General features: G+C 32.1%; 2 protein-coding genes across 2 annotated transcripts; one reads left to right on the plus strand and one right to left on the minus strand.

Annotated features, from left to right (window-relative positions):
• The first annotated feature begins 426 nt into the window (after positions 1-426).
• On the plus strand, positions 427-3,814 carry LOC115973245 (transcription factor MYB17-like). The gene is made up of 3 exons (XM_031093500.1): positions 427-701; positions 1,806-1,935; positions 2,934-3,814. The coding sequence occupies exons 1-3, from the start codon at positions 560-562 to the stop codon at positions 3,535-3,537; spliced, it is 876 nt and encodes a 291-aa protein (XP_030949360.1). The 5' UTR covers positions 427-559; the 3' UTR covers positions 3,538-3,814.
• An 855-nt stretch (positions 3,815-4,669) lies between these two features.
• On the minus strand, positions 4,670-8,837 carry LOC115973247 (remorin-like). The gene is made up of 5 exons (XM_031093502.1): positions 8,421-8,837; positions 6,914-6,964; positions 6,740-6,827; positions 6,355-6,436; positions 4,670-5,037 (listed from the first exon to the last, which is right to left on the minus strand). Exons 1-5 carry the CDS (start codon positions 8,596-8,598, stop codon positions 4,837-4,839), a joined length of 600 nt encoding a protein of 199 aa, XP_030949362.1. The 5' UTR covers positions 8,599-8,837; the 3' UTR covers positions 4,670-4,836.
• Between the last annotated feature and the right edge of the window lie 10,430 nt (positions 8,838-19,267).

Here is a 19,267-nt window from a genome sequence, read left to right on the forward strand (position 1 = left end):
AATAATTTTTTATTTTTTATAAAATAGATAATTAATATATATCTAAGAGCACACACTAACCGACCTTGTAAATAATCATCCCCTCATGATTTGTTTTTAATTTTTGGCTGAATACAAGCATCGTTACTCACTCACCCGATTGTCTTCCTCTCATCAACCATCGAAAAGCACTTTCAACTACATCTACGACTACGATCTATGTATAATTTGGTTTTTAATAAAATGAATTCAATCAGGCAGCCCATGAGAAAGTACAAATAAATGCAACTTCTGGGTCCAGAGCTGAAGCCGCCCTATCGTCCGACACATAATAAGATAACATAATACAAGAGCATTTATAGCCGTCAGATTCTACTGACAAATCCCATCACTTTGATACTTTTGTCCCTCTCAGTTTTTAAGTTCTTTTTGAACATAGGAGAGAGAGAGAGAGAGTGAGAGTGTAACATATCTCTCAGTCTGTGGGCTTCTTCAAACTTTCAAGTTTATTAAAGTCCAAGTATTATTTTTTTTTGATTGAAGTCCAAGTTTGTACTTGTGTTGTGTGTGAATGGAGTAGATGGTGAAGATGGGAAGAGCGCCATGTTGTGATAAGGATGGAGTTAAGAGAGGTGCTTGGAGTCCTGAAGAGGACCAACTCTTGGTACAGTACATTAACAAGCATGGCCATGGTAGCTGGCGTACACTCCCAAAGCATGCTGGTATTTTTTTTTTTATAAAAGTTTTTAAATACTATATATTTTTATCTCTTTTGGCATTGACAGCATGAGATTGAGATTATTTTGAATTATTTTGTGCTTTTCTTGTATTTGGGACTAAAAAGCTCTCTCCTTTTTAATGAGGATAGTATTTTCAACTAAAGAGAAAAAGGGTTTCTTTCTTTATATCCAATTTGTGGGCTTGTCAAAAGGGTGTCTTCATTTTCAATTTGTGGGTTTGTTTACTTGCGGCAGCATAATCCTCCTCCTTCTTCTTCTCTTAATTATTTGGTGAAAGAAAAAATCTTTACTCTTTCTTGCATTAAATGAGGAAAAATGGTTTTTTATTTTTTATTTTATTTTATTATTATTTTTTTTTAACGATGGCTTTTTTGCTTCAAAAAATAAAAATAAAAATAAAAACCACGCCTTTTGAGTTTGACTTGAGTGTTACGCAATATGTGTTATCCTCCCCAAGTTCTCTCCTTTTTATTTTATTTTTTACAATCACTTAGGAAAACATAAATTAAATTTATGGTTTTGTTAATATAATACTGTATTATAATATTAACATCTAATTTCTATGCAGTAATTTGTTGGAAAATACTTTTTGTGAAAGCCTTGTTTTGCTGGGTAGTAGGTAACACTTTTCGAATCTTCATCTTCTTTTCTTTTTCTTTTTTATTTTTTTAATTTAGGGAAAAAATTAATTTTTGATTCTTCTTCTGGTAACGCCAATTTGTCTCTTTCTGTCCGTCAACTTTTTGTTTGTTTGTTTGTTTTTTGGAGGGGTGTTACAATTGATTTATTGTTTATTATGTTTTTTTGGTAAATCTTCTGCGGTTTTGACACGTTTGAGATGATTTATGACATTTTCATTAACATATTTTTGTATAATTGCAAAATTCCACGTTCAGGACCCAACTTTTGGGTATATCTTAAAGCACAAAATGTGGCAGTCCAAAGGTGGATTATAAAAGTAGATTCTGCTTCTCTATGATTTGCAACGCTGGTTGAACCTTGAAAAAAAAAAAAAGAAGAAGATGATTTTGTGTTAGTACTTTAGTTGTCAGAATTCTAAGCAATGAGCCATGACTTTTTGTCCAGGTCTCCTTCGATGTGGAAAGAGTTGTCGGCTCAGGTGGATAAACTATCTTCGCCCTGACATTAAACGTGGTCCATTTACAGCTGAGGAAGAGGATTCTATAATTCAGCTTCAAGGCATGCTTGGTAATAGGTAAATACATAGAGGTCATTCTATAATAATATTGTTAAAGTGCTCCTCAATCTCCTTGGCAATGATATTTTTGCAATTTTTATTTTGATTGTTGGTCATGTTACCTTGATGCACAAGTCACCATGCAGATTACTAGCTTTTAACTTGTGTATAAAGGTTGAATAAGTAATGATCTCAACTTGAGCTTCAAATTTGTACTATGTAATGCCATATTGTTGATTCGTAGGTTTAATACAGACTTGGTGATTTTACCCATATAGTGCTCATAGATCTTGGATTGTTCATATGCAAAGAAGTGGCACACTCTTAACTGATTCCTTTCTTTTTTTTGAACACTCATGAGCTTGAGTTATTTTGGGAACCTCTTACAGAATAACATAATTATTCATTGTCACCGGAAAAAGAAGAAAATGAATCTCTTATTGTTTCTAGGTAGCATTTTACCCAATGTTATATACTTATGTAGAATATGCTTAACTAAGCATATTCTGCTTGGTAATTATGGGCAATTCTTGGCTCCAACTTGGGTTACTAAGCACCCTTTCTAATGCTATATAGCCAAACTACCTAGATATGATTTTCAGTCTTTTATGGCATTCAACCTTGAAGGCTTATTGAGGTAGTGACACTAAAGGACACAGAAACATTTTGTAAGCTTCATACTAGCGCAACAGCCATAGGAACATTCAAAGCAAAGAATTATTATTTCCTTCTGATAAGTAAACAAAGAATTCTAATTTTCAATGTGATTATTCCTTTAAATTTGCATGGTGTCTAATACTTTTAATGCCAATGACCTGATCAATGTCAAAACAGACAATCAGAACTAGGTTGCCATGACCTGCATAATTCACGTGTGATTTTTTATCTGTCCCCGCTTTTCTTTGGTATACAAAAAATCCATGATGTCAATTTCAGGCTTCTAAAACTGAAGTTCTAAATTTTATTTCAATGAATTCCTTTAGCATGATTTGGACCTCGTGGCTCTTTCGTTGTAGGTGGGCTGCCATAGCATCACAGATGCCAGGAAGAACAGACAATGAGATTAAGAACTATTGGAACACTCATTTAAAGAAGCGTTCCCTTTGCTCAGTCCCTAGCCCATGGGTGCACAAGCCCTCCTCCAAACCAGAGACAAGTAATGTCAAATCTGAATCCCCTTCCACTCGCCACATGGTACAATGGGAGAGTGCCAGAGTTGAGGCCGAGGCTCGGATGTCAATGGAATTGTCACTACTTGACTCATCTTCGATGATAAAGACAGAATGTGATTACTTCCTCCGTCTATGGAGTTCTGAAGTTGGAGAATCGTTTCGGAAGGTCAATGGTAAAGATGCGGGAGTGTGTCAAAGCCCTGTCTCTCCAAAATCCTCATCAATAAAATGTGGTTCAGGTTCAGATGTCACAATACAAGCGATAAACACCAGGACCAGTGCATGTACTAACATGAAGCCAGAACAAGCAGATAGCTATAAACCAAAGGTAGAAGACGTTATGGCCACCTCGGATTCTCACACCTCTTATGATCTCATTGATTCTTCTGATTCAGCATTGGAGCTACTGCTAGATTTCCCAGATGGTGAGGACAGCTTTCAAGTATAGATGATTTTGCATGTACAGTAGATGGAACTAAAATATTGCCTTTCCTTTCTTGCATTGAATGAAGATGGTTACCATGGGAAGGGCACTAGTTTAATCTAATAGATAATTTGGCACCTTTAAAGTTTCTCTTTTGTATATAATCTATTTTATGTAGCTGGTTTCTTAGTTTTCACATAGACTACTCTTCTTGATTTTCTCTAAATGGAAAAAGAGATGTAAACTTGAACAGGTTGCTACAATCAAAGTTATCTTCTCTTTGCTGAGAGCTTATTGACAATCATATGGCATACAAATACAACAGAGTAGAAATTTTTGATTTAAGATCTCAGCAGATATAAATGGAGATGTTTTTGTTCACTGCATAGCTATGCAAGGATTGGCTTAGGTATAACTGATGTTTTGCCAGAGATGCTTTATTTATTTATTTATTTTTTTGATAAGTACCAGAGATGCTTTATTTTAAGAGAGTATAATTGATATTAATTTTGCTTTATGTCTTCATTGATACTGGCAACATTTATATTAGTTCAATCACAAAATAAGAGCTTTGTATGATTTTGCCACACTGACTACATTTATGGTTGATTCCTTTGACAAACAAATGGGTTCAATGATCATTGATACGCTAACAACTTCAACGAGGATAGCTACTTTAATTAATCTGCAAACAATTATGGGAACAGGATATACACGTATAACAATAGGATGGATTATTCCTGGGATCAATGGTGATCATAGGCATTCCTTTTGCTTAACTTATGCAACCAGAGGCAATTTATGATGTCAAGGGCGTGCTTTTAAAGTCGGACTAATCCTGTTGCTTTTTTAGTATTATACATCGAGGGCATCAATCTGGGTAATGCAGTGTTATAAATTTGAAACATATTGCTTTGGAATAATGGAGATCAGGCAATGGACTTTTCTGGCCCTTTCACGCAGTGTGTTCCTCAATCCTCTATGTTAATGGGCTAAATAAATTAAAACAAAAATGACAAGCCTGTAGTCCCAAAATTTTGGGGTTGGCAAATAAAGTGGTACTAATTACATTTTTTTTTTTCCCAAAGCTCTTGTTATTATAATATGATCTTAACTTTATGGTTCAATACTATAATACACAAGTTTCTAAATAAAGTTTTTTTTTTTTTTTTTTTGGCAATATACACACAAATACATCACTGTAACACGCAAAAATACATCAACCAATTTCCAACCATATAATGGGAGCATTATTAACAAATGAACTCCAAAAGAAGAAAAACTACAAACAATTCAAATAGATTTCAACCAAACCTAAGCATTTCAGCCAGAAAAACAACTAAAGAGCTTCTTTGGAGCAGTTCCAGTGGCACGGTATTTTGCAGCCACTTCCTCTGCCTTGAGAATTTCTTCCCCACGTTTAGCTTCAATTTCAGCCCTCTTTTCTTCTGCTGTCTTGTGTATGAGAGCAACTTTGTTTTTCATTTTCTCCACATATTCAGCCTTCTTCTTCTCCAATTGTTCCTGCTCACAATCAATTGAATGTTAAAACATTATACACTAGTTATCTCATTCTTAGCAACTCAACCACCTATTCAGTTTGGAGGCAACACATGATTTGTGTTCATCATTCCTCCATTCATGTTTATAATCATTTTTAAAAGACAAACCATAGAATCAAAATGTAATAATAGTTGTTAGGTATACATGTGTGAGTAAAGGTTCACAGTTCAACAATAATGAGAAGTGTTTTTTTTTTTTTTGAGAAGAATAAGTGGTTGATATAACATAGTTGAGCTCAAACTCATAGACTTAAAACTTCTAGTTAAATGGTCTCCTTACATGTTATATTAACTACAGGGGCGGAGCCAAGAGGGGGGGGGGGGCGAGAGGGGGCAACTGCCCCCCCTGACTCCTCTAAAAAATGCCTAGATACCTGCTATACGAAGTGTATTTAAGTAGTTTGCTCTCTGTCAGTGAAAAAACATGGAAAAAGCACTCCTACCATTATGAAACAGGCCTGACACCTAAAAGAAAGAAAAGAAAAAAAATGCTCCTCAATTCTCTCCTGCCATCACACTTTCACCTATTTTACTATTCTTAAGTAGTATTTATTTCAAGTAGTCTTGATCTTGTTCCATCCATTCTACAATTTACAGTACTTTTCTTTCCTATTCTAATTTTTCTTTTCTTTTCTTACTATAATTATAATGCTATACACATAACATTTTTTACAATAAATTTCACAATTATGAAAATAGTTAACTGTAAAGGGTGAACAACTTATATTAATAAACCCACTAATTTATTTCCTTCACAAGTCACAGTCCACTATCTTAACAATCGTACAATTTATTATGAAAAAGTTATTTTTGTATGACAATTCAATTAATAGGTTCCATAGTTAACTTTTGTAGATTGATTTATTTTTTTAATTTATTTTAAGCAATCAAATTATGTCTAAATTTTATGTATTTAAATTAATTTCTCACTTTGATTGTTAGTAACTATGATTGATCATTTTTGTTTCTTTGTTTTAATAATATGAAATATATACTTGTAGTTACAATTCTCTATTTATTTTGTTTTTATTATCTATTAATATTTTTAGATTACTTTTGTTTTTAGTATTTTTTTTTTCAATCTTGCCCCCTCTAAACCGAAATCTTGGCTCCGCCACTGATTAACTACTTAATTGAATAGTTTCTCCCCAACAAACTTGAAGTGACATCAAAATAAAATTAACAAACTTGTGGTCATTAAATTTGGTTTGTTTGGGGAAAAAAAATAGTTAGGTTCTAACTTCTAAGAAGATCTTTGACAAAATGAAAAATCCATTACCTCAATCTGTTTTAATTGGGCCTCTAAAGTTGCTTTCTTGCTGTTCTCCCATGCCCCAACAGAAGATAGCTTTTTATGAGCCCTGATCAATAATTTAAGCATGGTTTCAGTATGCATAATCCACATTACATTATATCAAAAGAAATTTTTTAACTAAAATATAACATGGTTTCAACCTATTTCCAACCTCTTAGGAGTCCAAGATTCCTAATTGAAATCATAGAAATTATTTATAGTAAAAGGATTCTTTCCTTTTTGCCAAAACAGAAACTCGGCATTATCACTTACTATGGATTTTTTTTCCTTACTAAAAATTAGGCAATATAGAGAGGACCCCTATCCACAAATTATTGAGGGAACTACAAGTGGTCAATATAGCTCTTACTTGTTCTCTGCTTTCGACTTTTCACTTTCTTCCCATGCCTTGATTAGTGATATCCTCTTCTCTGTTGCAACTCTAGCAAGCACAGCATCTGAAGAACCTTTGAATTAATTATTTATTCTAGTGATAGAGTGTAGGAACAAGAACAAGGAGAGGAACATTAAGATGTAATATTACCCCGGTTGACAGAACCCTCGTTACTTTTCTGATCAGCGCACTCAGGAGCCTCTGGCATGATCATTTTGTTTTAGATAAATAGGCATCTTATAATACATTGCTAAATAAGAGTTGGAAACAAATGCTGCTGATGAAAGAAAAAGTATGGTCCTATGTGAAGTGATTTATCAAATACAGAATACACAATGTGATTGATCACATAACTTAAGTTCTAAAACTTTCTACATGCATGTCACAAGATTTGAAACAACATGATACAAAAATCTTGTAGTCCAATTTAGGCCAATTCTAGCTGAAATGGAACTAAGTTGTTCAAAATTCATGTTAAATGAATCGGCCAGTTAACTTACCTAGAACACAACCGTAAAACCTCTGTTTTGACAATAATAATAATAATAATATTTTTTTAATAGGCTGCAGATGAAAATTGCATTTATTGAAAATAGAAATGGTATGTATGACACAAGACAAGGTCTACTCAAGAGTAACAGAAAATATCAATCATGAAAATTTCCAAAAAGAAAATATTCCATTAAATCAAAAGGAGCCTAAAGGTGGCCTAAAAGAAGTGAAAATGAAAAATTAAGAGACATTATTTACTATAAAGGGAAGCTCAAACGATACTATTTTCGTATGTGTTCTAAAAGTATTATTGTTTACTTAAAAATAAAAAATTGTTCTCTAAAAGATTTTTTTTTTGGCTGAGAATTCTCTAAAAGATTCGGAACTCATTTACAGATTCAGCTGAATATGCAAAAAAGTAAGAAACTGATCATTCTCAATTACTATACACAACAAATTCACTGATTATTACAAGAAATTTTCATAATCACAAAACTATCAAAACATAGTAATTAATCTTGGAACATATACTTTAGTTCTTCATTAGCTTGAGGTTGGCTTAAATTTTTTCCCTCCATCAAAGTACACTCAATCTTATTAAGTAAGAAACACAAAAGTAACAAGAACAATAATTCACCTCAGTTTCCAAAAACTTCACCTTTTTACAAATCAAAGTAAATGAACAACCGAAAATTCATACATAAAAACCAAACATGTGTTGCCCAGAAAACGTAGAACAGCAAAAGTACCAGTTTAAGGTTCCAAAACATTAAAAACATACCCTTTACCTCCACCAACACTATCACACACCTATCAAGGAACCCAAAAAACAAAAAAAGCCAAAAAAGCCCCCAAAAGATAAAGATTAGAACCAAAAAAAAAAAACCTAAAACGCGTTAAAGTAAAGCTAGAAACGATAAAGTAAATACCAAAAATACTTTAAAGTAAAGCTAGAAACAGTAAATAAAAATAAGACAGGACATATAAGAAAAAGAGTAATGAAACCTATAAGAAAAAACAATTTTCTTTTCTTTTCATTTGTCATCAACCAAATAGATGTTTCAGTTTAAGCTAAAAATCTTCTCAGAAAAAAAAAAGTTTAAGCTAAAAAAATGATTTTTGAAAAAAGGAAAAAAGAACAGAGACAGAGGGATTGTTTATTTACTTTCAACAATAGCAAGCGCTTTGGACTCTACTGGCTTTTCTTCATCATCAGCAGGAGGAAGTGGGATTACAGATTTCTCCTCAGTGACATCTTTGGGAGCTTCATGGACGCGTTCAACTGGTGGCGGAGGCTCCGAGGGTGTTTCGGTCTCCACCTTTTTTGGTTCCTCGTCAGCCATGTCTGGTTCTGCAGGTTGTGTCTTTGACTCTAAATTTAGTAAATAACGAAACCTTAAAGGGAACCTCAAATATGGCAAAGGTTGTAACTGAAAAACTCACACTCAAATTTAAGAGAAGGAAGATGAAAGATAGAGAGATAGAGAGAAGAGAGAGTTGGGATTGTATGGATGTTATAGTAGTTGGAAGAAAAAGAGGCTTGGAGGGAGGCAACTGTTATACTGCTTTGGACTTAGCTGGATGGTAGGTGCAACTGGCCTATTATGAGTTGGCAAAATATTATGAAGAGAGAGAAAGATGAAGGTTTTTTTTTTTGGAGCCCACAGATATTAGAGATAAAAGGAACTTAATCAATTTGGAGTTTGATCTAAGATACATTTAGCCTAACTCTTTCTATTTATATAATGTTAAGATTATATGATAATTCTTCTAATATATATATATATATATATATGATAATTTTGGAGTGTAATGAGGTAGTACTTTTTCTTCTTATATTTATAATTTATTATTATGTGAGATGAGGGAATATAAGTTATATTTTCAGAATAATGAATAGCTACTATTTTATTAATTTATAATTAGATTCTAGTGGTTTGGAAGAGTTTACTTTTATTAGTTTATTAGATTTAAAAAATAATCTGAACAAAAATAAAACCATGTTTATTTGTCTAGTAAACATGAAGTTTTGAAACATGCTCTTCCTTTCCTTTTCTTTTTGTTTTTGTGAGTGTCAAGATTCAAAAAGCATCTAACTAATCTCCAGGTGTGTAGTTCTTACCTGCACAAGATAATTATGAGAAAAACCCTTGAAAATGGAAGTATTGGGCCTATTGGCTAAATATTTGAGCCCAAGTCTAGAAATCACTAGACGAATTTCTTGAGATTTGGTTTGTTATCTTGAAATTCAAACTTGTCCAACTCGAATATCTTAGTTAGTAAAAAATATCAAATCTATTAGTGGGTTACACGTTTATATTATCACAAACTCCTCCTATTAAGGTTTGATCATATAAAAAAACTAACAAATATAACAAATTACCCTCCTCACTTAATTGCTGAGGTATTCAAATATTACTACTTGGTCCTTTTTCTTTAATAATAATTTGATTGTTGGTAGATAAGGCATTTTAGTCTTAGACATCTTTGTTGGAAACACTAAGAAATATCAGTCGCTACAAAGCTCTTAACTCTACTTAGTCTTTGTTACTACACGGCTATGCCTAGTTTATTGGTTTTGATTTCAAAATATATACTATATAAAAAAAATATTGGTTTTTTAAAAATTTTATTTTATATACATCAGTAGTTGAGGGAGGGAGATTAGAACATTTAATATCTCTATTGGAAACATCAAAAAGTATAAGTTGAATTGCAAGACTCTTAGTTATTTGTTGGGTTATTACTTTTGGATCCTCTCCTATTTGTCCTAACTCGACCAAATTGATAATTATAATACGACAATCTTAATGTACTATGTAATTTTATTTTTCTTGTGATGGATCTTGCGTGAATCATAAATAAGCAAATAGAGATTTCTCTTGTTATTTATTTATATACATACTAGCATATAACTCGTGCATAACATATAACCCATGTATATGCATGGAACAATTAAAAACAATTACACATATAATTTTATTTTTAAGTCATAGATGAGTTTCCCTCTCTCTCTCTCTCTCTCTTTTAATTTTTTTTTTAGTTTTTTTTTTTTTTGATATACTAGTGAGTTTACTTTTTTTTTTTTTTTTGGTTTATTGGGTTTTTGATAGTTTATTTATATTAAACTCTTCGTCTTTGGTATATCCCTATGCACAAAGTGTTTGGGAGTCTAGGAGGGAAATGGTTCGACCTGCGAGGTTAAGAGCATGTTGTAATTATCTCTTAAAAAAAAAAATAGGACATATGGTGTAAAATTGGATAACAATTGGAATTCAATTGAATTTTCTCTAGCTGTGACTTTAATTAAATTCATAGTCATAGATGAGTCCCTCTCTCTCTCTCTCTCTCTCTCTCTCTCTCTCTCTCCCTCTCTCTCATTTTTTATTTTAGTTTTTTTTTTTGGATATACAAATGAGTTTACTTTTTTATTTATTTATTGGACTTTTGATGATTTATTTATACTAGATTCTTAATCTTTTATATAACATTAATTCACCTATAACAAAAATTAAATAAAAAAAAAACTTAAATAGGACACGTGGTGTAAAATTAGACAATAATTAGAATCCAATTTAGAATCTAATTATAAATTCTCTCAGCTTTAGCTTTAATCTATATATAAAATAATAGGTGAAGCAGAGAGAGTGTGAAATTGAATTCCAAATTAGAACTCTAATTTTGTGCCATGTGTCTAGAATCTGAAATTGAAGTTGAATTTTGCATCATGTGGCTAAATGTATGTGGGCTCATTCTCATTAAAACCACTTCTATGTATCGGGTCAAGTGAGTTACTGTGCTAATTAAGTTTTTTCTTGATTTTGTAGTCAAACGCCAAAACCAAAGAGATTAATATCGGTGATAAGAACTTGGTTTGAGTACATTGCATAATTTCCAAAAAGATAGCAAAGCCAGAGTTTGCATCTTTGTTATAAATTGCTTACAAAGTTTGCATCTTTACATTTGCACTGAGTTTTAGATTAAAGTGCTTTCTTCTTGGTTCTGACATTGAGTTTAGTTTACTATTCACTTACAAAGTTTGCATCTTTACATTTGTTATAAATTGCTAATATGTGATTAGATGCACATTATGCCTAAAATTCACTATCCTTATATTTGGCTTTTTGTTCAGGTTTGGCACCTATAAAATGAAGAAAGCACTGCTGTGGACCGATAGATGATACTTTTTGCAGGCTGCAAAGGAACTTAGTGATCAATGGAATCTCATGCGAATTGGAGAGGACCCGGTTGTAGATGTCTGGATGGTAGATGTGAGTCACTATGTTTTTAAAATGTTCAGTGAAGGTAAAAGTTATGAACAATGTAAATTTTTCGGAGAGAGATTTATTATTCTATATTTACGCAAGTTTGGTCGCTTTTTTGGAGTGGATCACTCTACCCTGTCTTTCTACTGGAATTTTTTATTCAGATTGTTACAATTTAATTTGAAATTTAATTTGAATTTTCCTATTGTTGTTACTATCATATATTATCATTCCAATTGTTCAATTAGAATCTGAAATTGGAGTCCAATTTTACTATACACGTGTACAATCTAATTATTTTTAATTTTGCTGTCATGTGCAGAAGCCAATGAGATGAAATTAATAACACATTAAACACTCATGCTTAGGGAATCGGTAGTACCAATCTAAATCCATTGGATTTGCTTCGTGATAATACAACTATGAAGGATGAATAAAAACACGCACAAACCCTTCTCTCTATAAAAAGAGATTGGAGAGAATTTCTTTTATCAACCATGGAATTTCAGAGGTTTTTTCTTCACACAAATACCCATCATGTTACAAAATAACCCATCGTAAAACTACAAAATGAGTACAACTCTGAGGGTTTTTTTTATTTATTTATTTATTTATTTTTTTTTATAATTTTGAATTTTTTAAGCTGCGAAAATTTCGATCACCAATAGAGATTGAAGATTCAAAAGCGTGAATGGATCTTTTGGATAAATATTGTCACCAAGGTTCATCTTTCTGTGTAAAATATATATACTGCTAAGTTTTGTTAATGAAATTTTCTGGTTAATAATATGAATTTAGACTTAATTGAGCTTTTTAAACATGAATAAACTCATAATTAAGAATATATCCATTCCCGTGCGGTAGCCCGGGGCTACAAACTAGTTATATACTAGTGTGTAGCTCGTGCATATGCATGGTTACAATTAGAAACTATTACAATTATACAGTTCAAATTATACATTTTTCTTAAAATAAGTTCAAATTATACATGGTATTATATATATATATATATATGATTTAGAATTTAATTGGTTTTAGACTCTTTAGTTCTCTCACCCAATAATTTATTTGCCACAAAAATTAAAAACTTAGATGGATATGTAGCAGAAAATTGGACTCCAATTGAAATCTAAATTAGAATCTAATTAGATTTGGACTCTTCAGTTTTTACATTAAATAATTTATTTGGCACAAAATTAAAAATTAAATGGAACACATAGTGCAAAATTGAAAATCCAATTAAAATTTAATTGGATTTTCTCTAAGTTTTGGATGTATATACACACACATGTAGAATTACGTTATTGAAGCATTTCAATTGCGATGACCCATAGACTTGTACACCCAATTTCATTTTAATTATTGCGTATTTTGCCAACAAGTTCACCTTAATCTTAATTTCCAAATTAATTCTTTTGCTATACAAAATAAATGATACTAGCTGACTTCCCTAGCAACGGCTCTTAATCCATCCCAAAAATCCATTTCTTTTTCTTCCATCCCAACTTGAACATGACATTGATTCAAATCTATTTCTCAAAAATCAAAGGCCATATATGATATTTGCGTTGTACTTGTGCCATCTGGCCCATCTCCAAACGACCAAAATGTCTCTGATATTTGCTTTTCCATGAAAACGATGGTCTTGTAGTTTATGAGATAAAACAAAGTGGATCTTGACAAAGAATCCAATTTGCAGGTTAAAATATCATTTATATTAGAAGGGAAAACGACATCGTTAGAAAAGATTCCCCAGTTTACAGTTACACAACGGACAGCGTTGTCTTGTATTTTACGTTACAAGAGGGATATTGATGTGGCTGACCCTGAAAGATTCATCGTGACGAGCTCCCCAGATTTTCTTTCATTTTTAAATGGATTATATTAAAAGTATCCTTAGAATATTGGTTAATAATTTATTTTAAAAAAATTTTGATACAATTTTTATAGAAAATAAAAAAAAAATTGTCAAAACATTAATTTTTTTTTCATAAAAATTTTCTTTAAGTGAATTATTAACCAATATCTCAAGAAAATTTGTTAGTGTCCCCCTTTTTAAATAACTGTTACTAATGTTTTAATGGGTAATAATAATGGATTTTTTGTGGGCCAGTTTGTAAAGTGGCCCATTATCCTTTTTGTAATCAATTAAGATCCACTAAATCGGCAAGTTTTTTTTTTTTTTTTTGCCGAAAAAATTGGCAAGTTTTAAAATAGTGCTTCTAAACTTGCATTTTATTATTGTTTCTATTTATGTCTTCTTTTGTTTTTGCCTTCTACTTTTTACTTTGCTATTTGAGGTGAAACCGTAAAGGTAAACTAGGAAAGAAAAATGCAAAAGGGAGAGAATTTTAAGATTGAGTGAAATTTTATTCAGTGAGAACTTCTAAAGATGAAAGAAACAACCCACTTTTTTTAAGATTTGGAACGATCAATGGTACTCCCAAGGTCAAGTTAGTGAAAAAGAAAATTTAGAATGAGCTTGAAGAAAAACTGTAGAGTAACCATATTGTTGGTGCAAAACTTTGCCCATGACTTAGAGGAGGTATGTATAAAGTTTTCGAGTGATGGTCGATGGCCAATATCCTATGTAGTGGGAGTGGTTCTAAGTTCTAATAATGCATCATCCCCTCAAATTGACTAAAGGGATTTAGGAGTAATATTACTTACCACTTATCCTTATATATTTAACTAGCCTCATCACAGGTACTTTACGCATGCGATGAGACTTTTTTTTTTTGTGGTCTAGTGTACGTGAAATTAGGAATTAAAAAAAAAAACCTAATGAGTTAGGATAAAGTAAAAAAAAAAAAAGTTGGAACGTGGTCTTGTGGGAAATATAAAGTGGACTAAGAAGTTTTTTTGTTTTTAAATTTTAATTTTTGGATAAGTTTGTTTTGAAAATATGAATTAGTAGGAGAGTGTTCTATTTTGTAAGTATTTACGTGAAGTTGGAGATATATTTTTACCAAGTTGTTTTCAAGTGTTATCCTTATTAAATCTAAGATCTAAGGGTATTTCTGAACCACATAAAAGTCCAGTCCGAATAGAAGAATCCTCTTATAAATAGTATAAATGTTAAAAGGGTAACAATTGATCAAGGTAATTAACTTAGGTAAAATGGACATATGGCCTTTCTCAAATGCTCCCTTTGAATTAGGTAGTGCTTGATTATCGAGGTCTTAACATCCACAATCAAGGTTCAAGGTTTTGTCCCTTTGGATGATCAATCGTTCCTGCATTGAAAGTTTTTCTTATCTAAGATGATTATATAGATTTTTTTTTGCTTGTCAGTGTCACGTACATCCAAAACAAAAAACAAAAATACTATTTGGAGCAATGAATTGAATTTGCAGCGGAACTCAAAACATAAGCAGTATGGTTAGTTCCGGTTTTTAAATATTCACAAAAACAAGAATCAGTTAAAATGTGTACTACCACACAGGTTCTCAAAAGCCTATTTTGAATATCACGGAGCTTGAAATGAGGATATCTTAGATATATTCACATGAAAGCATTCCTTTCTTAATTAACTTTATCGATAAGTTGATTGAACTGACTTATGTGGCCTTGATGTTTGCTTGAGTAAAGGTCAATGAAAATGAAAATATTCTTTTGGTCCTAGCTCCTAGGGATGTATCGCAGATGCGATGTTTGATATGGTACAGAACTTGACTCCTTATCAACATTGATAGTGTCTTCTGGCTTTTAGGCAAAAAACAATCTTCTTTACAAAATAGATATTGTAGTTTTGTAGTATTTGTCCAAAACTACAAAGTTTATACACCAAGTGTGTTAATAATTTGGAGATAATATAGCATTTGTTTAATTGGAGAAGAATGGAAAAGAGTTGGAAAATATGCACTTAACTTTTAATTGTGATTAAAGTTTCGGATTAGGCCGAAAGCTTGGAATGCTTAAAAAGCAGTTTCGTTTTGAACATTTAAAGGTCACGGCTTTTTGGCAATTTAATACTAATAATTTTTCTATGGTACATCGAATGTCTAATGTCTATTCCTCTTGATGGGTTCACATATAGCAGGAATTTGGGGATACAATTAACTTCAGCTAGTTTATAACCCCCAAACAAAATCACAAGGACCCTTTTGAGTATTGGAGAATTCAATACATCATCTGCATATAAACTGTGATAATCGGTTGCCAAAACATACCAAGGGGCACCCTGATTGAAAATAGATTTGGAAGTCAATGCCCCTCTGTCTCTCCCAAGAGTGAGAAACCTTTTTTTAAATTTTTTTTTTTTTTTTTTTTTTTTACAAGATAGAATTTCTACCATAGTTTAATTTAAGTGTATATGTGTGTAAAACTCTCTCCTAGAGACTTGAACCTCGGCTTTTGCCCCCCATACCCCATAAACACTTATACTTGTGGAGTAACCATGCACCAAGGGTGTGCGGTGGTAAGAGTGAGAAACTTAATAGAGAAAGCCTTGTAAAGGAATGTTTGGATATCACCAATTAATTAATGAAGTAATCTATTTCCTAATCCCTCCAAAGTAAAGTTCAAGACTTTTAGCCGCTAATTGACTAGCATCCTCCACCTCTAGATTTCTTAAAGCTAAATTATGATTAAACCATCTTTGCAATGTCCTGGACAGCTGGACTGGTAGGTGTAAGCAGATTAATCCAAAATCAAGAGGGTAAATAGGTTGAGGGCTTCACGAGAAACATTGAAATTTTAGTGAATCCGAGACTATGTGAGTCTAGCTCTACAATTAGAGATAAAGAGTTTGATAATTGAGGCCAACTCTCGAGTTGTCCTTGTGTTACTTAACTAACAAAAATTACTCATCCTTTTACCCACAAACGTAATCCCCTTCTTTTGTCAAATTAGTTGGACTCCTTTCAATTCTGCCACTGAAAGAGAGAGAAATCATTGTGTGAATCACCTCATGAGTCACAAAAGAAGAGAAATCATTGTGTGGATCTCCTCACGAGTCACAAAAGAAGTTTGTCATTTAGATGGTCCTTTTGTTTTGCTTTCTGAGCCCTATAATATTGTTTATAAGCCAACTTGAGATTGAAGCAAAGGATGTGACTTGTCTCATTCCACTTTGTAATGATGGTTAGTGTAGTTTGTGATACCATGTTCCTTTGGGGAAAAGAATAAGCAAAAAAAAAAAAAAACAAAAATCAACCCTTGTTTTACCTTTCAAAGGCAATGCTAGAAACACTCCGAAGATCACTAATAAAATACAATGGTGGAGCATTAGCATAAGACGTTTTTAAAAATAAAAAAAAAAAGTAAGTAACTTTTACATGTCAAAAAGTTACTTTATTTATTTTAGAAAAATAATATGTCTACAACATTTTTACAACAAATTCTAAGTGGTAAGTTGTTTTTGGTTATTATTGTTGGGGCAAAAAAATAATCTTACTATTAAATTCAAATTTGAACTAATGACAACTAATTATCTATAATTTGTTGTAAAAATGTTGTAGACGTAGCACCTTTCTTTATTTTAATAAACTACTTTATGATATACCTTATATTACATATTCTATTTTTTTACCATTTTATCTAAAAACTTTATCTTTAATTTTTTTTATTAATAAAAATATTTTGTATGAGAGAGAGACTAATAAGGGCATGCAATGATTAATATTCAAGTTATTCTTTTACCGCTTTGCTAATATTCAAGTTGCCCTTCTTGTATGTTTATCAAAAAAAAGTTGCCCTTCTTGTATGAGGGCATGCAATGACTAATAGTGTACTTTAAGATTGCATTCATAAATGCGTTGTACATTTGGTCTGCCAGCAACTTTACAGCCACAAAATGATAACCGAATCTCTTAATACTTGGTGGGATTCTCGTTAACTGAAATGGTAAAATCTCTTATTATTGAACAAGAGATTTGGGGTTCAATATCTGCATATACCAAAAATTTATTAGTATCTTAACCTGATGATAAATAGTTATTATTAAGAACAGACGTTATAGGTTGAAAATCTCTCAAAAAAATAATCTCTTAATACTTTTATTATTTTTGAGAAGCCAATAAGAGCCCCATTAAGTAGAGAGTTTGGCTTATTTCCAGTATTTTTTCAATTGGACATGTTTTTTTGTTTTAAATATACAATAACAAGTAGTAATGAGTTTTAATCTCCACTTTTTATTTAGTTAGTGGGTAATGTAGCAATTTCTCATTAAAATAAAAAGAGATTCTAGTTTAAAAAAGTATTAGAGGTAAGCCAAACGCTTAAGTAGATCACGTAACATGCCTTGCCCAATTAACTTATGATCCGTTTGGATTGAGAATGAGGGAAGAGAAGTAGAGTAGAGCCGGACAAAAATTAACTTAATTTTTAACTAACTCTACTCCACTCTCCTTTACCCCCTCCACCTTAATCTAAACGGGGTATTAGGCTGTGTTTGTTTTGGCTTCAAATTACTTTCGGAAATGCTTTTTCGTAAAACTTGAGTGTTTGGTTGAATCAGTAAATTCAGTCAACTGAAATGCTTTTCCCCTTTGACCGTAAAATAACCCAAAACACCCGTAAAATCATTTTCGTTCATATTTTCACTTCGAACCATTTCCACTCCTCACACAACACGATCTGAGCTCTCTCACAACAGCACAAGCTCTCCAAGCTCAGTCACACCGAGCTCCACCATTTCCCTCACGCCAAACGCAACCGATACTCTCCCTCACGCAGCCGATCCTCTCCATGCACAGTGAGTTTCCCTTTTTCATTTCTCAGTCCGATCCACCCTCTCATCAGTTCATGCACTCAGTCCGATCCACTCTCTCATTTCATTTCTCAATCCGATCCACACAGCTCCAATCCACACACCAAAAATACAGAGAAAACAAAAGCCGACCCAGCCTCAAACCCATAAACAATCCAACCTCCATCCCTCCCTCATCTCTTTTTGAAATCCAACTCCATAGCAGTCTTGTCTCTATGCCTCTATCATCTTGCTCTCTTAGTACTAGGCTAAGCCATGGCTGAGACCCATTGGCCTTCCACCGCCGGCAACCAAGTCGCATGAGAGGTCCACCACCGCTGAAGCCACCAGTGCCATTTATTCCTCTTTTTGTCCCTTTTTATTTTCCACTTATTTAGCTTCTTTATTATTATTAATATTATATATACTTTTTTTTTGGGCTATGACTGAAATTTCCCCATTTTTATTTGGTTGATAATGAGTATTGGGTGTAGCTGATGTTGAGTGGGTTGCAAAAATTTGATGTGGGTACTGTGGGTTTGGGTACAAATTTGATGTAAAAATAGTTGTTGTGGTGAGAGTTGGTTATTGGGTACAAATTTGATGTGGCTATTGTTGTTCTGTGAGTTGTGAAATTTGATGTTGGTTGTTGGGTTTGAGTTTGGATTGTTCAAGTTTGATGATATGAGCAGAAAATATTATTGTTCAAGTTTGATGGTATGAGCAGAGAAGATTAAGCCTAATATATTTATTTGTTTATTTATTTATTTATATAATTATTTACTTCATGTAATTATTTATTTATTTATATAATTATTTATCTATTTATATAATTATTTATTTATTTACTTACTTTTTTTAATTATCCATTTTTTATTTAAATATTGATTTAAGAATTTAATTTTGTTGGTGTTACAATTATACATAAATAGAATGCTGTGATTTGTTGGTGTAAATATTGATTGTGATGGTATTATGTTGTAACTTTTGTTGGTGTTACAATTATACAGAAATAGAATGCAATGTGATTTGTTGGTGTAAATATTGATTGTGATG

The sequence above is a fragment of the Quercus lobata genome, unplaced genomic scaffold (assembly GCF_001633185.2).
Source record: "Quercus lobata isolate SW786 unplaced genomic scaffold, ValleyOak3.0 Primary Assembly Scq3eQI_1873, whole genome shotgun sequence".
In the NCBI taxonomy this organism is placed as follows: domain Eukaryota; kingdom Viridiplantae; phylum Streptophyta; class Magnoliopsida; order Fagales; family Fagaceae; genus Quercus; species Quercus lobata.

Bases quoted from the DNA above. Each gene is read 5' to 3' on its own strand.
- LOC115973245 (XM_031093500.1), top strand. From the start codon at position 560: ATGGTGAAGATGGGAAGAGCGCCATGTTGTGATAAGGATGGAGTTAAG. The intron at 702-1,805 runs GTATTTTTTTTT...CTTTTTGTCCAG, and splicing joins TACACTCCCAAAGCATGCTG to GTCTCCTTCGATGTGGAAAG. The intron at 1,936-2,933 runs GTAAATACATAG...CTTTCGTTGTAG, and splicing joins CAAGGCATGCTTGGTAATAG to GTGGGCTGCCATAGCATCAC.
- LOC115973247 (XM_031093502.1), bottom strand. From the start codon at position 8,598: ATGGCTGACGAGGAACCAAAAAAGGTGGAGACCGAAACACCCTCGGAG. The intron at 6,828-6,913 runs GTAATATTACAT...AAGGTTCTTCAG, and splicing joins CGAGGGTTCTGTCAACCGGG to ATGCTGTGCTTGCTAGAGTT. The intron at 5,038-6,354 runs GTAATGGATTTT...GATTGTGAGCAG, and splicing joins CCCAATTAAAACAGATTGAG to GAACAATTGGAGAAGAAGAA.